General features: G+C 45.5%; 1 protein-coding gene across 5 annotated transcripts in view; it reads left to right on the top strand.

Annotated features, from left to right (window-relative positions):
• The window catches only part of LOC144730725 (high affinity 3',5'-cyclic-AMP phosphodiesterase 7A-like), a 118,091-nt gene that overhangs the window by 18,905 nt on the left and 76,955 nt on the right, over nt 1-22,231 (top strand). The window contains exons 1-2 of one of the 5 annotated variants that reach the window (XM_078611482.1): nt 11,596-11,755; nt 12,100-12,159. The exons of 2 other annotated variants lie outside the window; for them this stretch is intronic. In XM_078611482.1, coding sequence (XP_078467608.1) covers nt 12,157-12,159 — 3 coding nt within the window. In that variant the 5' untranslated portion in view covers nt 11,596-11,755; nt 12,100-12,156. Of the gene's footprint in view, nt 1-11,595; nt 11,756-12,099; nt 12,160-12,180; nt 16,030-16,053; nt 16,458-22,231 lie in introns of those variants that run through there. 2 more of the 5 variants (XM_078611464.1, XM_078611473.1) reach the window with 2 other exon arrangements.

Genomic DNA, 22,231 nt, shown 5'->3' with positions numbered 1-22,231 from the left:
TGGCCCTTTCATCCACGAAGTCCTCATTGAGTTTCACGACTCGTTTTTTAGGAGGGTCCTGCATTTGGGATGTTTTTGCCCGTTCCACGAATGAGTGTGGGGGGCTGTCTGGAACCCGCGAAAAAGCCCACACGTGAGGCAGTGACACTCAGCACGGCTGTCTCCTGGCTGCCTTACAGAACCCACTCCTACGGCAACTAGCAAGCCCCCGGTGGTGGTCACCCGTCCAATTACTAAGCAGGATCAACACATAAAGTTGAGCGCGTTTATGGTGGTTGATATAAATTATTTACGTGAATTGTGGTTATTTATCATTATGATCTCATTATAAAGATAACACGTAAATTATTTTTTTGTGATTTTGACGTTATTATTCGCCTATTTACGTGAATATGTTACGACCCTGAATATCTGTGAATATTTGTGCAGGAACTCGCAAGAAGAGAATTTGCCCATCTTAAAGGTTTAAATGGTTGCGGCATATAATGCGCCGCATTGAAACATGCGCGCGTTCGTACATGCATCTACCATAGTATTTACATTAGCACGCTTTTATAATGTACTGTAATTTTGAAACGGGGGGGTTATTTGCAAGGCAGGTTAAGCTGCGTGGTGAAGCTCGCTGCCTGAATGTCCAATCGGGTGGCTTTCCCTCCCGGTTGTGTGCACGCACCACCCCTTGCATGCCAATTACCACGGGCGGCGGCGCGCATGCCTGTTTGCACAGCCGTGCCTGCGTGCAGGGAATAAGGGGATAGGCTCGGGTTGCAGGGCCCTGCCGCCACCCCCTGCTCGGCGCGCTCAGTGCGCACCGTCCGTCCGCTCGTGTGTGTTCGCTGTGCAGTGCTGTGCTGTCTGAGCATGGCTGCGAGTGGGACAGTGCTGCCCAAAAAATCAGGACGTTCGCTCTCCGTTGCTTCGCTCGGCTCCAATGTAACAAATAAAATAAGTACGTTGCACAAAATGAAGATGTGTTACCGATGTTGAGCCTGGGCAACACGGTGGCGACATGTTCATTTCCTCGCCTGGTATACAGGAGGTCGTGGGTTCGATCCTGACTGACGATGGTATATTTGGAGTTTGCGTGTCTCTCTTCCTGTGGTCGCGTGGATCTTTCTCTCCAGGTCCTCCGGTATTTTCCTCAATGTTTAGAATCAACATGCGTTTAGAGTATTTGGCTGCAATAAATTTCCACGTGATATACCCTTCGTTGAGCTATAATTTATGGCCAGATCACTTCTGAAAATGAGCTATACAGGTCAGTGGGCCTTATCCTGGAAAAATAGTTTTTACTTTTAATAGTTTCATATTTTAGAATATTTCAGTGATCATAATTTATGCCACTTAAGTCAATCCACTGCTCTGTCTGCCTTATAATTCTGTCTTGGTCGTAGGGGTTGTTTGACCATACTTCAGCATGCTGGTCGACAATATCGCTCGCCACTGATGTTAGCTGTGACCGAGAATCAAGCTCAAGTCGTGGGATTCGTAGTGTGTACATCCCTGTGTCATCGATTCAACCCGATGGGAATCTAATTTTTGTAATCTTGACTCCGATGGGTTATTCAGCAGACATACTGTATGCGTAGTTGTCTTGCAAAACACTCGTCCCCGTCATAGGAATGTGGAATTTCAACTGTTGGCACGGGACTACCAGTCCACATGTTGGTTGGAGCATGGGGATGTATGTATGAGAAACGATCAAACCATTCCAGAATATGATTTTTAAGAGGTAACATCACACATTTTTCATTCACTATGCTAGAGATAATATCTATTCACTTATTTTCTCAAACGTTTCGTGAACGTGTTCTTGCATTATCGCATTCCCAAATTTTACTCTTGTCAGCCACGTTTATAAGCTTGAGATTTGCATCATTCAGTGGATATCTCACGGAAACACTTTCCCAACCATAGGCATGTGGAATTATCGCCACGCGCCAAGTGACCACCTGCATAGTTCCATCGCCGTTTTGATAAAGGAGGGACACTTACTTTTTTGGCCATATATTATAACATCCTCCTGCATATACATGGGTGAAATGTGGAGTGTGTGTTGGCCACAGCTTGCACTGTCTAGGCATAAGCTTTGGAAATTGTGCAATGAACTTTGGCCCGTGGATAAGTGTGAAGTGTTCAATGCCAGTCCATGTCTGACGTGTTGTGCAGTTTGTAAGTGGAAATGATTGACCCCGGTGCAATTTCAGCCGAAATGTTGGTTACTCCATTTTAGCAAATGCACGTTCATTTTTACTTGAATGTGGTTACAGTGCAACATTGCACCCTACTCGCCTAGGGAGGACTGGACTACAGAAGGATATGTGCAAAGCCTGGATATGGGAACATCGTCTGATGGTTAGAATATTCACAATAGGTTACAAGGCGCGATATTATGAATCTCACTGCTGGATAGAGTGAGGATATATGATCTTTAGATAAATCGCCGCGACTGGAGAGCTGGTGCAGTGGTTCCGCGCTCTGCGATGAACCTGGCTCCCCTGTCCACGGCTCTCGATTGTGGCGAGTGGTATTGTAAACCGGTTCTCAGGGATCCCTTCACGATTCATTCACCAGCCCCGTGAAGTTTGCTCAAACAGTAAAGTCACGTAGAAGGGAAATAAAAACATTTTTTACCCTTCTACGTGACTTAACTGAAAGAACCAAGAATATGAATCCCTGCAGTCACGAAAGCTTTAAATTTAAATTTTGTCAAACAATTTGCATGACCGAAACAACGTGGAGAGGCCTTCATCTAGCAGTGCATTGTTAAAGGCTGGACATTGATAATTCTTCATGACATTAATGTACGAAACTTAATTTCTAGTTGATGTATTTTGTACGGAGTACTGTATTCCCTTAAATACATTTTGTAGATGGTAATTGAACAGTAATCGCCTTGAATTCCTATTAGATTCTGTTTTTGCAAAGAATACGGACAATTTAGGTTTTCTGGAATGAATAAAGGGGCAATGTTTACAAGCGAATGGTATTACTTTGGTAAGTGTGCAATGTTATTTTCGGAGTGCAGTATTACAGAGGGGGCAATGCGTGTAGGTCTGCTGGTACGTAAGTATATGTGGCAAAGGACATACTTTTTTCCTAAGCAATTCAATGAAGGCTTCATTCACTCTACTCTCTTCACTGTGGTCTGCAGTCAATTCAGTTTACTCTTGCGTCCACAAGGCATCTTCCTGCCCTGCACTCGCCCGCCCGGTTTGTTCTCCCACCCCTCTGCTTGCTGCAAGTGGTTGAACCCAATCTGATTTGGGAGGCAAATTAGCCGGTGACATCACTGTTCCATCATGACACGGGCCGGCAGAGCAACAATACAGCCGTGACCACACCTATGAGCTTGACATCACGGACGGTAATTTGCCTAGCGTGCTTTGACGCAGGCGGGTTAACAAATGTCGGTGATTTAAGGTACCATATATGGGGGCGCATCGTCGAAGCCGACTGCTGTGTGCTCTGCGGAGGCCCCCCAGAGACCGTGGCGTCATTTAAATTCACGGGCCATTGTGTTCCAGTGCCGGCACGGATCGCTGTTGCAAAAGAATAAAGGTTTATTTCAACAGGGTGTCTTGCCCGTTGCTGTAAATAAATAAAGGAACTGATAGTTTTGCATGTGACGTCACGAGACTGGCTCACAAATGCGGTGTAAACACACGCTGCTCCAAACCAGTTTGCGGCAAGCCCCGTGTGAGTGAAACCAGCTTGGCGGAGTAAACCTGCCTTTAGTATCAACGCCAAAATGTAAATGAATGTTGCAGTGAACCATAAATCAGACGTGGAATGCAGGGACTGGAGTTGCCGCAAAGTGTTGCCTATGACGTCAATGTTTGAATTCCAATCCTGATTTATGCTCCACCCTTGCATTCATCAACACGTTTGGCTTTGTGTCACAGGCTCGAGCTGGCAAAGCCACGACGAAGAGTTCTTTTCTTTGAGTCTCATGCCATTTGCAAAAATGTACTTCAATGTCTCAGGTCGTTTGTACAGTAGGGTACATGGTTAATAATCGGGGATTTAAATGATTCCTGATTGGGTTGTACCTGTGTACGCCTGTCAATGTGCACAACTGACGAGCTGAACGCATGCAGAACTGATGACACTTTGGTCACAGTTGGATGTGGAGCGATTTTTGGAATGGTGGTGTATCCACCAAATTAAACGACTTCTCTAACGCAATGCTATTCACTGCCCATAGTGGGTGCTGCATTTTTTTATTCGCCCTGCCAAATATGTCATCTATCCACTGCAACCATTGCAGTAGCATACATTCAATCGTGCATAATATACATGCTTATGTATGTTATATGCCACATTCACCTTAAATATTATAAAGTAAAATAAATCAATTTGATATTATAGAAACTGAACCTAAAAATGAAAAGCAACGTGTACTGATTTTCCTAAAGAAGGAAGTTTTTAACCCATGTACATGACCTGCTATAGATACGGATTAGAAACATGGACAATGACGATGTAATTTGAGCAACGACTGAACAGTGCACGAAGAAGCATGGAGATGTGCACGCTTGGAATTGCAATGAGAGACAAAAAGAACACACGGATTAGATAACATCCACGTGAGGTTAGAGACATTGTATTGGTTTGAGAACACACTGCAACCGGGTACGATAGCCGACGCTATGTCGAGACTAATGACAGGGGAATGAACACGCCCGAGAAAATTCCGTCCGTCATGGAGATGGAGCGACGAAACCGGCTTGTTTGCCGGAGCTAAATAGATTATCGCATCGAGAGAAGCTGGTGACGGCCTGGTGGGGAGGGCTTAACCGAGCAGTGAGGATAGTCCCCATGGCTCCTGATGGTGAGGATGGAAATGCAAATATGTTCTCAATAAGGTGGGGCAGGCTTGCAAAGATAGTTTGTTCATAACCATTCTTGAACTACAGTGGCACGCATGACGTTAAAGACTTAAAACGTGGAGGGAAAATAACACTGCAATTCACTTTGGCATGGCGGATTTTTTGGGGGCGGGGGGTGGGGGCGCAAAAATGCATGACAATAAGCAGAGTTGACATTAGATTCAGTTAAGGCAACACGGTTGCATAAACAGTAATTTTAGTTGCTGCGTCAGCATTTCCTCCCTGCCCAGCTCGAACACAAGGGAGTTTTAAACAGATGCTGGGAAAGAAAAATATAAGCAATTCAACTTTTTGGATTTTTGCGCTTATTTTGGTGACGGACTTGTGCTGATTCGTAGAACTGGAGGAGTGTTGCTCATTAATACTACATAGGGCGGTCTCTATCTGGTATATATTGATGTTGATTAATTGTTTATTTCATTGTTACTACTACAGCAGAACGTTTCTTTAATGCCGTATTATTTTTTGGCAAAATTTAATTTCATGATGGCGTATTCTTGCGTAAAACACTCTCCGAAAATTACGTTAACCCTGTGGGTATTTTGCAGCTTAAATTGAGTACAGCAGAAGAAAAACGTAAATAAACGAATGTGCAGCACTTTTTAAATCCACTGCTAGAAGAAAATCCCCCTCCGTGCCTGGTTGGTCACCGTGGGAGTTGTTTGACCATACTTCACCACGCTCATCTGTGCAGGTGGGTGAAGAGGGCACCCAGGACTCGTTCAGATGCCACTCGTTAGTCACGTCGGCCACGGCTGGGAATCGAACTCAGGTCGGCGCAGCGCACTTGACCACTGTGCCACCACTATCCCGTGCATGGAATTGGCGTCTGTATTGTCCTAGAATGTAAAAAATATATATATATAACAACATTATCATGCCATGTATGCTTGTGTGCATCCCCAAAGTCAATGCTGGACTTTGATCACAAGAACATCATCCCATTTGAATGCCCCTTCAAGTGAAGCCACCTTTGCCCAGAGTGCAAACATTCAGCTTCCGGTTCGAACTTCAAATAAGATCAACTTCTGAACAATCCATCTTGTCATTGCGCACGATGGTGGGGGAGGTGAAGGAAAGGCCACAGATTAGCAAGCAGAATAAATGTATTTACAACTTGTTCCACATGGACCTCTGGCATTTACATCTTGCAATCATGTAGTTTCTTGGCTTACAGATTGCTTTGGCATTTATGTTTTGAGTGTCACTTGAATCAAAATAATTGATTGCTAGATAGGTGCTGTGCAGGGTGTGCTGTAACCTCTTGTCTGACGTTGGCACTGAGCTGGTAAGACATGCACCAATGATTGCGAGTGTTGTGGACCGTTGATAACTTTTTGCAAATGGAGAGCAGTCGTTCTAGCCACAGGTCTCATGAGTGTATGTTGAACTTTTTTCTCACCGTACGTAGCCAACCGCGCTAAACGGAGGTGCGGGTGAAGGACAACAAACTTAACACAAAGCAGTTGTAAAGACGAGTATTTAATCTAGACGATGGTTTAAAAGTTCATAGCTCTCGTGTCTTCCTAATATTGGAAGGAAGAGCATTCCAGACGGCCGCAGAAGCGCATCTGAAAGTGCGCGATGTCGTGACCATCTTTGTTCGATGGTCAGCCAAAAGCCTCTGAGGATGACCGGAGTTCACGTGATGGTTTATGCTCCTTGACGAAATCAGCAAAGTATTGTGGTTCATTTGTGGCAAGCACTTTGTGTGTAATGAGTGCTGGACACTGAAGCTTATCTTTGGGGCAATGGAACTCAATTTAGGGGCTTTAATGATTTGTGAAATAAATATTTATTCCATGATTTATATATGTGAGGTGTTTATGCATGTTTGATATGTATCTGTACTTGTACATTTACACGTAGGATAATCGAGAGTTGACTGTATTTTCTGTTTTGGTTTACCTTCAAAACACACGTGATAGATAATAAAGATGTATTATTTTTTCTAATTTCGCTGATGAGAATTCCAATCCAGTTTATCGGTGCCGACTCGGTGCTCTCGGATGGTAATCGCCCTGTGACCACACCGCCGATAACTTGTGTCATAATTTCACGCTTGTCGATGCAAATTATATCGCGCCTAATTCAATGTTTAGGTAGAAAGCAGTGGTGGGAAAAGGTTTCCAGCAAGTACACGTTTCTGCATTCATTCAGGAAATTGCGTGACCTCCCACTGGGTAGAATGGGAGTTGCCCGTGTTTCCCCCCCCCGCCCTTGCCCTCCCGCCCTTGCCCTCCCCACCCCGTCGTATCGGTATCCAAATCCGGGGCCAGAGTGTGGAATTTCCGTTGGAGCATCCACGATGCCACCTAACAAACTGTCCCCAGATGAGGCTGGGCGATGAGGCTCCCTGCATCCCGACACACACAAAGACAAGAGACAAAGATCCCCCATGTAGCCTTAACAGACTGTTGGGGCAAGTGCTGTTAGCGAGCTGCACCAATGAAGGTTGACACGGCGCATGAGGGGGTGGGTGGCCAGCACCACGTATAAGCCACCTTTGTCTCCCCAGTGGCAATGTTTACACACCGCACCAGGTGCTCATTTGAGGCTGAGTCAACCTCGGAGAGGTCCAGGACCGGTTCAGAGAATCGTCACTGGTGTTGGCCGTGAGCGGGCATCGAACTCGGGTCGCCAGCTTTGTAGCGCGGTGGGCTAACCGCTACACGACAGCTCCCCATCCACCGTGAAAACACACACACTCTCTCACACACAGATGGAGATTCCCCAGACCGACGAGTGCTACCCACACACTACCCACACATGTACTGCACACTCGGCCATACGCATCCACGTGGATGCGTGCGAGGTGTCGGCTAATTATGGGAGTTTATAAATGTGCGTGTAATGTACCCACAAACACGTAATGTATCGTCATTTAAAAGGCGGCTCATTCGCAGTGAAACTCCTCTTATCCGTGCCCCTAATGTCTGCTCTTACAATCGTGTGTCTCTGAATCTATTTACAGAAAATATTATTAATGCGCCATTCATGAAATGCTGCAAAATCACTGCCCTAATACCTAACACTCATGTATGTATACTCTTTGGTTCTTTCGGTAAAGTCACGTAGGTAGAAATAAAATAAAATAAAATTAAACAAATCATTTTATTTCTACCTACGTGAATTTACCGAAAGAACCAAAGAGTATGGATTCCTGCAGTCACGAAAGCTTCAACTCATGTATGTATGTTAAACTTCTTTTGCACCGTATGTAGCCAACCGTGCTAATTGTAGGTGTTGGCCGGAGGCCAACAAACTCAACTGGGTGTCCGCACAGGGAGTGTGCACAGACGGGCAACGTTTTGTGAGATCAAGTCAATATGCATTATCTGTGTATGCATACTACACCATCTTATTTACTTTGGTGGTAAGGAAGAATGCTAATTTCTCAATCCGCCTCGTCATCGTGAGCCATTGACAAACCACGACCGAACGAAGCCGCTGCTTCTCGTGATCGTGCGGTGCAATAATACAACATCCAGCAGCTGCACATGAACTCATTTTCATCCCTACATCTCCGTAATGGACGTCCACTCAGATGCCTGCCATTCCTCGACTCCCATAGTTTGAATGCCTTCAAAGTATCGCTTCTCCTATGTATGTTCTCTAACCCACATTTTTACCTTCTCTCAATATCATAGTAGTAGTAGTAACAAGGCAATGTCTATTACCACGCGCAATATTTCACGGGTATAAATTACCACTATTTTGGGGGGGGGGGTGCTCGGAGCCAAGCTCCCGTATCACTCAAAAGTCAGGTGAGAGGAAAGGGATTGCAGCCTAACGGTGTCCCTTAAGTCGGTGTAGAGATTGAACGCTGCGAATTTAATTCCAAGCATATGCATCTTTCGTTCCACGCATCTGGTGTGCACTTATCAGTTTTCGTTCTATCTTTTTATTAATGACGGTGTTTCTGAACCATATGTCAGAGCAGGCGGTACACGGTAATGAAACGCTTTCTTACGTAGGCCTAGCCATCCGTCCGACCATCCGTGTGTGTTACACGTCGGTATGGGTCCATGTTCTTCATGATAACCATGAGGAGCTATCGTGCTGGAAGAGCAGTTGGCGAGATGTTAACTACCTCGCCTGGAATACAGGAGGTTGTAGGGTTCCATTCCGACCCTGATGCCTGTATATTTAGAGTTTGTGTCTCTCTCCCCTTGGTCGCGTGGATTTCTTCTTTGGCTCCTCCGGTTTTTCCCTCCGCATTTAGAATCAATGTGCGTTGAGGGTATTTGCTTGGTATACATTTCCACTTGAGAAGCCACTTTGTTGAGCTCTTGTTTTTGATAGCCAGGTTGCTGCTGAAAAAAATCAATATAGCTCAGTGGGCCTTACTTGGTAAAATAAAAAATTGTTTTAGTTTCTCGATGCTTGGAAGCACGGCAAGGTCCTTGTCAAGTGGCAAAACCTGCCTCGTGAGTTGCGTGGAAGTGTGGCCACTGGGGTTTGGCCTAACCCCAGTCCCTCCGCCATTTTTAATGAGTACCAATCATGGCGCGAGGCAGTTTTTTTTTGCATAGCGGAAACTGCTTTGGTTGAATGGCATAGGAACTTTTGATGAGTTCCTGCCCATTTTGTGCAGAAAATTACGAAGAAACGGCTTGGCCGAACACACGATTAGACCCCATTATCTTGAGGTTTTGTGTAGACTCCAGTGCTTGCGTGGATCACCAGCACCATGTGTCTTTTAGGATGGCGTTTGTGTTTCAACCGTCCATCGCGAATACAATGCTTGATGGGTGGACATGGCTTGTAATTATTATAAAACCCCCCAAAAAAATTCAGAGGCTGAGTAAAGAAACAAATAAAGTTTTATATTTCTACGCTGCCGAAGACAAATCGACATCTCAGTATTTTTGTCAAACGTAGAAACGGGAGATGTGCGACTGAGAGCTATGGCGTTGTAAAAGTGCACACGCATGTGCACGCATAACAGTGTGAACTTCTCCACCCCCGCCCCCCCCCACAAATTGCACCAGTTACTGATTAGGCAATTGACGTAAGCAAGAAGAAGAAAAAAAACCCCAAACATCGGACCATAATATAGTGGGGCACTATTGAACACCACTATGGGGAGGGTACATAAATATTTATTTGTTTATTTAACATTGAATTCTAGTTGAAAATTCTGCCAAAATATTACATTCAGAGGCTTCCTTGGGTTTGATCACGGAAATATAAATGTGTTGTTAGACCCTACACAGCCAATTAGTAAGGTTTGTCACGTAAACAATACTTGCCAATTCGTTACTATTTCAGCACAACGGTTTGTTGGATAGAACACCCACATACATTACAATTGCCTAACACACTGGTGTGCTGAACTAATAACGAATTGACATGGTTTTTTTTACGTGACTAACCTTACTAGTTGGCTGTCGGATGATGGTGGATTTAACGGCACATATTTGCACGATCTAATCCAAAAAACCTCTTTTGGATATTATTGGACGCGAGAGCCTGCATGTTTAACCTATTGCATTCAGGTGTTTCTCTCTTTTTATGATATCCAATTGTGTCCCATTGCGCTGCATGTGAAGCTGCCACAGGTGACACCGAAGCTAGTTGTGGTTTTGCAAGGAAAATCCAACGCTGATTTCACAGACGTTTGTCAACGCGTTGAACATTTGGGGTTTAATTTTTTTACCGCTCGACCGTCCTCCCGCTTTTGAGCATTTGCCATCTCCGCTCACATCTGGTGTCACGACCTGACCATGTTTTGCACGAGTCGATTTCAAATGCATTGTGTGTCATAACTAAACCAGAAGTAGAGTAAAAACATTAAATGTCGAGTACTTACATACTTTGAGGTGTATTTGAAGACACAAAGCATGTTACCGAGTCTTGCGAAACAAACGAGGAGTTACAGTATACAGTTTTATAATTGTATGCCACTAAGTTAATGAATTTTAGTACACATTATCCGGTCACTCTGGAAAAACCTAGTTTGCCTGGCTTTCATCACCGCTGCTTGTATGTGGTAAGATGGGGACTTTTCTACTTTATTGGCATGTACTTACTGTTATATATTCTCCGCACTTTGCTGGAGAATGTGACGGTTTGTATCTCGGCTCCACTCCCCGAATTGTCTCTCATTACAGCCATCGTTCTCGCGTGGACTTTTGCACCCCTCTGTATGCGCGTGTGTGTGTGGGTTTGTGTGTGTGCGCGCGTGTGGGGAGCGGTCGTGTAGCGGTTAGCACTCTGCGCTACGAACTCGGCCACCCGAGTTAGATTTCCCGCTCACGTCCAACACCGGTGACAATGATCTGATCCTGTCCTGTGCATCCCCTAGGTCGACTCAGCCTAAAATGAGTACCTGGCGCAGCGTGCTAGAACGTCGTCACTGGGGAGACGAAGGCTGTCGGGCGTGGCACCTGCCTCCCACCTGCTCGTGTACCGTGCCGGCTTTCATAGGTGCTCGCTAACTAGTACTTGTCCCGACAGTCTGTTAAGGCTACACGGGGGATCTTTGTCTTTGTTTAGTGAGTGTGCGCGTGTGCATGTGCGCACGTGTGTGTAATGCTTGCGCATTCTGTGCTGAAGTGACATTTGCACGTTGGCCGGTCGCTGAACTGCAGCTGGTTATCTCTGGCTCGGCAGGAGCGAACGAGTTGCCCCTTATGGGCGATAAACCAGGGACCACCTCTAAAAGCCTTCAGCGGGAGGGGGGGGGGGACGGCTTGTTGGCTGTTGGGTGTGGAAGTGCTCCGACTTTCTGGATCACACATCTGCATTGCCTCGAGTGGTTTGTAACAACAGCAGCAGCAGCATCAGCAGAAAATTGACTGAACGTTGTTGATCGTTTGCGGAGGAAAGGCGGTGTGTGACCTTTCCTTACCATTGAGGTACCCATCTCCACCTTTCTCTTGTTCAATAACAGCCATCGGCACTTCTGCAGTAATACTAATGTACTGTATGCTAATAATACACTGTTTTTGGAGTCTCATTTTTCATCTTAATTTTAACGCGCTAAATTCGTTCTGAGGACAGTGTAATCTTTTTATGTTTAAATTTCGGCTTTTTAAGTTTCGCGTACCTTTTTGCACACTCGCGTCGTTTTTGTAATATTCTGTCGCGCGATACGCGGACTGACGTTTTGGGCTGCCGCGCCGTGCGTGTGTGTGAGAGCTGTGAGATAGCGTGTGCTTGCTGGTGTCTCTTCCTTCGAAACGCCTGTTTTCCTTGCCAGGAGCTGCCAAATGAACCGGATTATACTCCAGAGCATGATTCAGCACATGGCGCCAAAATGGTTAGTCAAAAGCAATTTTACAAAAAAAATGCTACGCGAATTTGTACTTCTAAGTTTTTTGTTTCGATTTTTTTTGGTACTTTACACTCCGAAGGGAAAAAAAACAATCTCAGCTTATTGTCAATTTATAACGAACACGAGTTAAGGCACTTTTGAGGTTAATTATCTATTGGCGGGGAAAATATGCGGGTCACCTACAAGGTGAGGATGGAAGCTAGCACTGTTTTTGTCTATTATTATTTAACTTTACAAATTCGGCTGTGAGGGGGGGGGGGGATGCAACATTTGTCCGTGTTCCAGCGGAGCACTTTGGCAATGCCTGTGGCCCCCACTGGCAGGATTGGAAGTCGGTCCAGTCGGCAGTGACTGCGACGGTACGGGAGTTGTGTGTATTGCGCCAGAAGCCTTACGCCACCACCCTCGCCCAGCGGTTCTTAACCGTGGCTGCAGCATTGCATCCCTTTGGTTCTTAATCGTAAAAATATAAAATGTACAATGTTAACAAATACATTGGTTTTGATGAAACAAAGTCGTCGTACTTAGGCGGCCGTGCTGAATTTGTGTTTTCGATGGTTTACCTTCGAAAAAAAATCTGGCCACGTCCCGCACCCCCCCATAAAGGGCATCCCGCATCCCCACGGGGTGCAGCGTGCACCACAGGTGAAGGAGAAGAACCACTGCCCCAGCAGAGCGATAGAGGAGGAAAATGACTCCCGCCGCTTGTTTGTCTTCACAGTGGCTATTCAGATGATTCTCGGGGTTATCACAAACTGACGGCAAGTTTTTGAGGGTTTGAACGTCGACAATATATTGCCATCGTTTTAAAGTTTATATCTCGCACTGTATTTTTTATATTTTTTTATTACTGTTTATGTACTTGTGCTTGCTTTACTTTGGGTGGGGGGGGTCCTCTTTGTTTGCTTTTGGGTGGCAGGCGTGTAATGATATTAACACAGAATCGTATTTTATAATCTATGTAAACTAGTTACATATGTATGTTGAACTTCCTTTCTTGCACCTAACGTAGCCAACCATGCCAATCGACTCAACACAAAATGTAGTATTAATGAAATTAGTTTTCAAACGAGATTTAAAAGTGCATAGCTCCAGTGGCTTCCAAATATCAACGGGAGTGTACAGTACAGTAATTGATGTAACATTAAAACAATCTCAAAGAAATGCTTCAACAAAAGATAACATATTTTACTCGGAGAAAGGAAAACGTTCAAGCGAATGCATTGGGTATTATATAACAATAAAAAAATACTCGGTGATGCTCTCAGGATTCATCCGAAGAAGATCTGTGCAAAAATGTAGAATTATGGGTTTGATGCCAAAACGTTGCAGCTCACATGAGCCCTGTAAACAAAAAACCATGCTCGAAGCAAGCTAGCAAGACGTCCCGTGTTGTTATGTTTTCCCTAAAAAGTTATAAAGTATTTAACTTCAAGGATCATTTGAACAGCTTACGAGAGATTTGTTAAATGGGATTTACACAATACCTGGTCCGACGTTCGTATAAATAACACGTACAGTAGTCTAATAAACGTTAGATTTTGCTTCGTATGTTGATGCTGTCCAGTGTAAACTCGTAGCGAGTAAGCCCATCATTCAACATGGTGCTTAGGCCAAGCAGGACAGTATTAAAGTGCTTAGATGAATGCATCGCGGAATGTAACTTAGTGATACGTTTCATTGTCTGCGCACGTATATTAGTTGGATATTCACGCACGCGGTGCGAGCCACTGGATAACCCGATGGCCAGTTTCTCTTGCCACTCGCGGTTGCAAGGACGTACACCCGTCAGCCGTAAAAAGGTGTAGGCACTGTAAACATTCCATAATAGAGGTTTTTTTGGGCGAGGTCGCGTAAATATAAATGTGTCGTGAAACCTGCCACCACCCGACACAGCCAATGAGTCAGGTTTGTCGCGTAAACAGAACGTGCCAATTTGTTACTGGTACAGCACACTGGTGTGTGGTAAGTTTAACGACACCTTTATTTTCACGCGATCAAACGCAACCTCTATTATGGATGATATTGGTTGTGAAAGTCTCCGTGTTAAACTGTCTGCGATGCTATTTTTTGCAAAAGCAATATCCACCGTGCATCTGCATCATGGGCACGTCTGGAGGAAATAACCTCGGTAATTTATGTTTCCACGTCGTTGCGTCTTTGGTCGTGGACTAGCTGGAGGAGCTAAATAGCTGCTTGTGTCAGAGCTCGGGGGGGGGGGGGGGCACTGCGCAGAGAGTGGACGACGACGATGGTGCTGATTGAGTTGACACTCTTCACCTTGTTGTTGTAAAGAGCTCCGTACACGAGGGCAATCCAAGACACGGTGGAGTTATGACGACAGAGTTATGCAACGTGAGAGGAGAAGAAGAAATAAAGTGTCTTAAAAAGTAGGTTGGTGTGGCTTGTTAACCAAACTCTTTTAGTTTTGAATTTAACAAAAGGAGTGGTTTTTTTTCTTTCCTTCTCCTAGGCTGTTTCAGACTCGGGTGACATGTAGCCGTATGTATGTGTGGAAGTTAAACTTTTTTTGCGCACCGTATTGCTAGCGTGGCGAGGAGGTTGACAGGAGGGTGACGGAGAATGCGTTTGCTTTCTTTGGAGTGCGAGAGCACGTGCGAGAGCGCGTGCGCGATCTTGGCGATGCGATTATTAAGGAAGGGGTCAGGAAGATGAAGGTTCAGAAAGGCAGCGGGACCTCATTTGTCAGCGATGCCGAGTTGAATGGGTGCCGTGGTAGGGCGAGATGTTGACTCCCTCACCTGGTATGCAGGAGGTTGTAGGTTCGACCCCGACCCTGACGCCTGCTGTATATTTGGAGTTTGCGTCTCTCTCTCTCTCCCACAGTGGTCGCGTGGAATTTTCTCCGGGTCCAGTTTTTCTCTCCACATTTAGAAACACGCGTTTAGAGCGTTTGGCTGCTCTACATTTCCACACGATAAGACCTCTACTTTGGGCTATCATTTGTGGCTGGGTCGCTTTTGAAAAAGAGCTACACAGCTCAGCGGTCCTTACCTGGTCAAATTAAAAAGAGGTTTTTAGTTTTATAGAAGGAGAATCCAATCCAGGGAGACGTGTGGTTGTCCTGCGGCAGCCTTGAGCATGCTCACAGCGATCTTGAATGACGCGCAGCTGAGACGTTATCACGCGGGACCCTTCCAGGAGCTGACGCAGTTAGCCTAGCAGCGGAATTTCTGCGTCGTCCGTAGGTTGCACATTGGGTATTACGGTTGTGCGTGTTGTTACGCGATGTAATTATAGCGGACGTTCATCGCCAGCATACAGTGCGTACGTGTGTGGCGGTCGTGTTTCTTCGCATGGAATTCTGCGGCGTCGGAGTTTGTGTTGGCATTCGCTTGCACGGTTGATAGATTTGTAAAGGAAATTGTTTGCCTGCCTTAAAGGGAAAAATGCATTTTTACATGAGTTTTGATAACGCTGACGGGGTTTTTTTTCTTTCTGTTCAACGAGAAAAATTCCCAATGGCAGTCACCGACCGACCGGCGGCGCGTGCGAGCGCGCGTCACGTTGCGCCCCCCCTCCACCTCACGCGTGCTGGGCTGGCGCGTTCATCACGACCACTGCGATGGATTATTGCTTCTGCCAATGCGTTGGTATAGGTAAAAGCGTGTTTTAATGTGCTTGCGGTTAAGCATAAACAAAAAACCCATAAAATGCCCGTGCTGGCAAAGATGCGCGAGCAATAAAATGCGTTAGAACTCCGATGTTTAATGCCGGGTGTCTGGGCACTCATGTTTGCAGTTTCATTGTACCGCCTGTGGTTTGTGGGTAGCCTGTTATTGTTAATCCACAGCCTGCATGGAGCAGCATGTTGACAATTCCCGGGTAAACACGGTGAGTGCAAAATGTTGTTGGGACATTTTTTGGTGTGGAAAACAAATGATTATTTCAGGGTAACCATTACGTGTGAAGTTCGGTCACTTACATTTTAAGGAAAACTAAAAGCGAACGCTGCAAGTAAGACTGTAAACACGGCGCTATCGCACACCCTTATGAGTCCAGTTCATCGCAAGCGTGCGCCGATCACGCAGAGTAGGCGCTTAGGAAGGACGCTGTTGTAAGTCTGTTGCAAACCTGGCCTCTCGAGGTTGGATCCCTGCTGCTGGTGACTGGGTCCAGGTTTCCGGGCCGCAGACCCCGGTGAGACTGGAGCAGCAGTTCGCCTGGATTGGAGACGGTGTGGATTGGGGTCCGCTGATGATGGTTCACAACGTACCCTTTGTGTTCATCTGATGGGAGAGAAACATCCGAATATGTACTGGGTATATATTCTTTTTTTATATATACTTTGCATGTATTCTTTTCTTCTTTAATTGAAATGTATGAAGACAAAAACTTATTATGAACTTAGCGCATTTTTCCTGCAGTTAATTTCACGTGTAGTAGTAAAGTATGTACAATAAGTAATTTAATTCAATTGCATAATTTACTCATAATGTTCATTGCCATTTTAAAACTGTCAATCAGTAATATTCATATGTTTTAAAGCAAACAAATGTATTTGCAAATACTTTAATGTACTTTCATTGCGGTCTTATTGGCCACAGTTGTATACAACCGAATGTCGGATACGGCTTCATGAGATCAGAATGTCGATCAGTCACCTAACCTGTTTTTGTCAACGCAATATACCCCCACCCCTTTTGTAAAAGCGGCATCCGTGTCGTTGCCCCGGTGGCTGAACTTGGTTTTAACTCGTTAATTTTAGTACCATTTTACAGACACCACTCGCCACTGATGTTAGTCGGGCCCGGGAATTGAACTTGGGTTGCCTGGTTCGTAACGCACGTGCGCAAACCACCCCGCTCCTGCTTCTTCGTCCCGTATAGCCCACGCGCATTCATACGGCGCACGTAGTATTTAATTTTATTTTACCTTGAGATGAAAATACAGGCCAATTGAGACACGTGTAACATGACCTCCTGTGCATTGGCGACATAGGTCTACGCTGTGTGTAGTCACAAAGCACCATTCATATACATTGCTGTATGTAAAGTTTTATTTTTGAAGCCCCATGTTTATGCTACGCTTCGTTCATATGTATAGTCAGGTTGAAACCTCTTAATAAAAATCCTGGAAGTTTTAATCGCTATAAATGCCATTTTGTGTAGCTTCAACATTTGATCACCTTTTCACAACACAAATATGGATTCTCCAATCCGACTTTAGCTTTTTAAAATAAACTGTCACACGTGGGAGCAGACTGGAGTGTTTCTTGTGCGACTCCGCAGCGCTCATAGTTGTGCTCTGTCTTTCCGTAAGCGGAATCATTTATGCAAATCCCGGTGGTCGGAGGAAAAATAAGTAAATAAGCCAGTTTTTTTTCCTATAAAGTTTGCAACAATTCTGAGTTTGGAAGTGGGCATCTCTCTTTTTAGTTAATACATATGTCAATTGAGTGGGGGGAAAAAAACAACAAGTACCTTGACCATGCCCCTTTTTTTCTCCTCTGAATTAAAAGACAACCTTAGCGCTTGGGGTTACGCAAGCGTCTCTCTGCTCACCGGTTTCTGGTCTTCCGCTGGCGGGACACAAATGAGGCAGAAACACGATCGCTGCCGCCGCTGCCGGCCGCGACCTTCTGCTCGCAAATTGGCACAGCGCCCACAGGCGTTCAGTGAATGCTTTGGAGAAAAAAAAAATGTCCCCTGCAATCTCACCCAGGTCGTGCAGGTCGTGCTTTTTTATGGGTGTAATGAACAAAAACCAGCAGATGTAGGTTTTTGTCAAAGGAAAGAAAAGTCCTTCCTGCTCGAAATAGTTCAGAGTGGATTTGAGATCATTTTTGATTTAAAGAGAGACTTGCTTGATGCCGCATCATAGGATTCGGTTTGGGTCACTCTGCCATGTGTTTTTTCTCCTCTCTTCCTCTCACTCAAAACACCAGTGCCGGCCTTCATCTCGATAACCTCTTCTCTCTGTTCTGACGCGTTCCCGAAATGCTCGGAACACGAGAGCGCAACCGTTACACGGGGGGGAGTAGGGGGAGAGCCTGTTCTGGACAAAAACACCTCTTGTTTGGGAGAGAACACACGGGGGAAGTGGAGGTTATATAAACAGATACACGGGGACACACCGCGGTTGCAATTTTTGCTTGACAACACGAGTGGAGACACGTCGAAAGGTGGGGGTGGTTCCGCTGGACAAGAGCACTGGTGTGTGAAGTGCGTGGGGCAAGCCTTTCTCTCTAGGTCAGCGATTCTTAACCTTTACTGCAGCCTTGCACCCCTTGGGTTCTCAGCTGTATAAAAAACAAACTGTATAATGTTAATAAATACACAGGTTTGATTAAACAAAGTAGTTATACTTACGTGCCCGTGCTTAATTTGTCTTTAGCTGATTTACCTTCTAAAAAAGAATCTTGCATGTCTCACACCCACAGAAAGGGCATCTCTACACCCCCAGGGAGTGCGAGATGCACCCTAGGTTAAGAACCGCTGCTATAGCTAATAGGGCGGGGGTCAATTTGGACAAGGATCAGATGGGTTAGTTGGGGTTCACACCGAGTTCAGTGTTTAACTAATTCCCTCCTGTAAACACAGCCTATGGCACTCTTTTAGAAAGTGGTTTTGTAACCATTCCATGAAGTTGAGAGCAAGGTTTTTTTTCTGGTTGCTGTTTGGCGACGATTATTAAATGGGAGTGAAACGCGGGAGTGGCAAGGTTTTTATACGCTACGAGTTTTACAAAAGCGACTTTGGGTGAAGTTTCCCAGATAATGTTGGTGTGCTTCCGGTAATATTCATGGATTTACTCCCATGCCTGTCCCATCAGACTGGTTAATGATTGTTGCTAGGTAACATGTCTCCAATTGAAATTATTTTTTTAATGACAGAGTGAAGTGGTTGGTGCCTATATTCATTGTTAAAGGCACCTCATAAGTGCAAATTATTATTTGAAATTGGTGACTGAACCAGATCTATCAGAGTGCAAAATAAATGGCTGTTTCGCTAATGCTGGCGTAGTTCTTGTAAGATGGACGGGAAGGAATGTTGGGTAGAATTTCCGAACACACGTGATTGTGGACAAATCCACATTTTAGGCATTCACCGTATTTGGCTGATGTAAATTTCCACGTGATAACCCACTTTGTTGAGCTATCATTTGTGGCAAGGTTCACTTCGGAAAATGAGCTATGTAGTTTAGTTGTAGGCAATATCACAATCAACTAGGCAGAGACGAAGGTGTTTTTTTTATCGCAGGGTTGGACACTCAGCCGTGGCGGGTTGGGGGAGGAAGAAGTTTGGGGGGGGGGGGTAGCTGTGTGCGGAGCGACGGCTGGAGGGGAGTCCGACGTGGCAGTGCAAAGGCTGTGCCGCTCAAGGGAGCTCCACTCGACTGTTCCCGTAGAGTTTCGCCACCGGCACGGCTCCGGCTCAAGTTTAAACAACCCGTTAGAAATGCGAGAGGTACATTTGTAGCGAACGCAGCGATACGTTAACAACGGCGGTGCGAGATTGCCGAAAGGTAAAGTTTTAACTGGCGGTAAGATAATTACGAGGAAATCATCACTGTGCGCCAACTTGCAAGTCTTGGCAGCAATTTGGCTGCAGTTAAGTGAAGTCTCATCATCATCATAATCATTCACGCACCAGAATTTACGTTCATCCCTTGTGGGAAACTAAATGTCTCCTGCCAGTAAGCAGAACAACTCAACTCCCTTGTCGTGTTCCCTTATGCTCAAGCAGCCATCGGCGTTGCGGATGCTCAGAGGTTTTGGGTGGTGCTCGTCTTTGTAACGGAGCGATACGGCAGTGACGCACGCTCGCCTTGCTACGACGATGGGAACCAATCTGTTTATTTGTTTATTCGAATTTGTTTTCGATGTTCGGGCCTCACCTTGTATGTGTTAGGCCCGTTGTGTTTGCACCTACTGGCAGTTGTGTGAGCCAAATGTCTCCCTGGCAAAGGAGGCTTAATGTCTCAGCGGGGTTTCTTAATCTGGTGACATAAAGCGCGCGATACTTTTAAACGCCGACGCTATTCGCTCGGAAACCAGCGGCAGCTTTGCCACGCGGTGGTCATTTAAATTGCCCAGTAGAGAGGACGACGACGACGACGTAATGGTGGTAACGGTGAGGATAATGCCGCTGGCTTCAAAGAGGCGAAGGAACTGATACTGTTATTTTGCATCGTCGTAGTGTGTTTTGCGGCAGCCGTGCACAGTTGCATACGAAAAGGAAGTCAAGAAATGTGTTTCGGTAGCAACGTGTAGTTTTGAGGGACTGCATAAACCACTTAGGAGTAGAAGAGATGTCAACTTTTTGGTCGGATACAAGTGTTTGTTAGCGTGTGGCACTCGGGTTGGACTATAACAAAGCGAAAGAGAAAATATGCTTCTTTTAATGCTCGCTAATCACAGGGTCTGCCAGTATTATAATGGCAGTCTATGAATCAAATATCTGTGCCTACATTACAACAATGGAGGGGAAGGTGGGGGGAGGGAGATGAAGGAGGAGAGAGTGAAATGGCATGCAATGAGAGAGAAAAGAATGGGAGCACAACGGTAAGGAGAAGAGGTGAGGGAACTGGATGATAATGATGTTGATGGTGACCACGGATAATTCATTCCTCCCTCGGGAGGGTAGACTGATAAGAAATGTGAGTGGTGTTTGGGCAGGGAGACATCCATAGAATAGATAATGGCTGGTGGTTGAGGCTAATGACAGATTGGCAGCCAAATGAGAAAACGTGCCCAAATGGACGCTCATTGTGGAGGAGGAGGAAGTCATTGGTATCGGCTCGTGTGCTAGGAGCTCGACGGACTGTTCCATTGCAAGACCATGAGAGATGATGACATCTTCGGAGGCTTTCATCCAGTCGTGGATAGATCCTGGATGATGATGTTGATGGTGACTTGATGAGAATTAATTCCTCTGTTGAGTTGAAGCAATCCGTCCAGAGCTTGCAAGAGCTAGATTTTTCTTACGGATAAAAACGAATATGTATGATGTCACTCACGGGCCCGTTCTACAGGACATGCCGCTGTACAGTTGTACAAGTTTCAAAATGGGGGTAAAAAAAACTGCTTTTCTTGGTGCCCAGACATCGGTAACACGACCAGCGTGCAATTTGTAAAAATAATATTTTTTAAAAAGCCACGCAATCGCATTCCACAGGTCTGGGAGCATTAACGATATGTGCAACAAAAACCCTGGATTTTTTTTATTACAGGATTATTCTTCCCTTCCCCCCCCCTGCCTCCTCCTCCGCTAAAACAAGCGCCGTCTTACAACTCCCAGCGCAGGGCTGCACCACGGCAGGCACCCCCCTGCGCCTTGGCCTGCGGAGGGGGGGGGTGCAAGGTCTCCCGAAAGTCCGTGGCGGGCGGGCGGTCGGGCGGTCGTGGTGGCGTTGCTTGTTTATGGCGCTGCTGCGCCGCTGGCCTCCTGCCATCTCGAGTCCCGTGGGCCGCTCTTGGTCATTCCACTGATGCCGTTTGATCTCGCCTTTGGGGGTACAGATAGGGTTACAAGTTAACCCCAATGACGCACGTAGCGCATTATCTGATGGGTGAAAAAATTGATAACCCAAAACGTATTGCAAAAGCGGAACCGCAGTATAATTAGGGAGTGTTTCTTAAGCTGTTGACCGCGTCCCATAGAAACTTTGTGATGTACTGTACACACGCCAGCGTTAGCGTTCTTTTCCTTACCTCAGTTTTTCATTCATAACGTGTTCCTGAAGTGGTAGTGAAAGTGCACAATTGTGAAAAACCAGCACTAGCTCTGTGCCTTACAGGAAAGATATCATGGTTTTATATTTTTACAATTTAAAGTTTGTAGATAAAAAAAACCTACTGCACTATACAATGCGGCAAACATTTTTTGATATCTCTAGAAAATTATGCATTGCTATGTAATCTGGAATGTCTCAGATTTTATATCTGTTAAGTGTATATTATGTGCCAGAAAATAGTGTGATCGGGCTATGAAGGCCAAGTAAGATTTTGTTGAATTAAAACCACTTACGTGTGGGGTGGTGCTTAGCACACTGGACACGCAGTCCAGTTGGCGCTGGTTCAATCTCCCAGTGT

This window comes from Lampetra planeri, chromosome 2 (genome assembly GCF_965212315.1).
Source record: "Lampetra planeri chromosome 2, kcLamPlan1.2.h2, whole genome shotgun sequence".
Lineage (NCBI taxonomy): Eukaryota > Metazoa > Chordata > Hyperoartia > Petromyzontiformes > Petromyzontidae > Lampetra > Lampetra planeri.
Note: the sequence above shows the minus strand (reverse complement) of the source record. Positions and strands in the feature narration are given on the sequence as shown.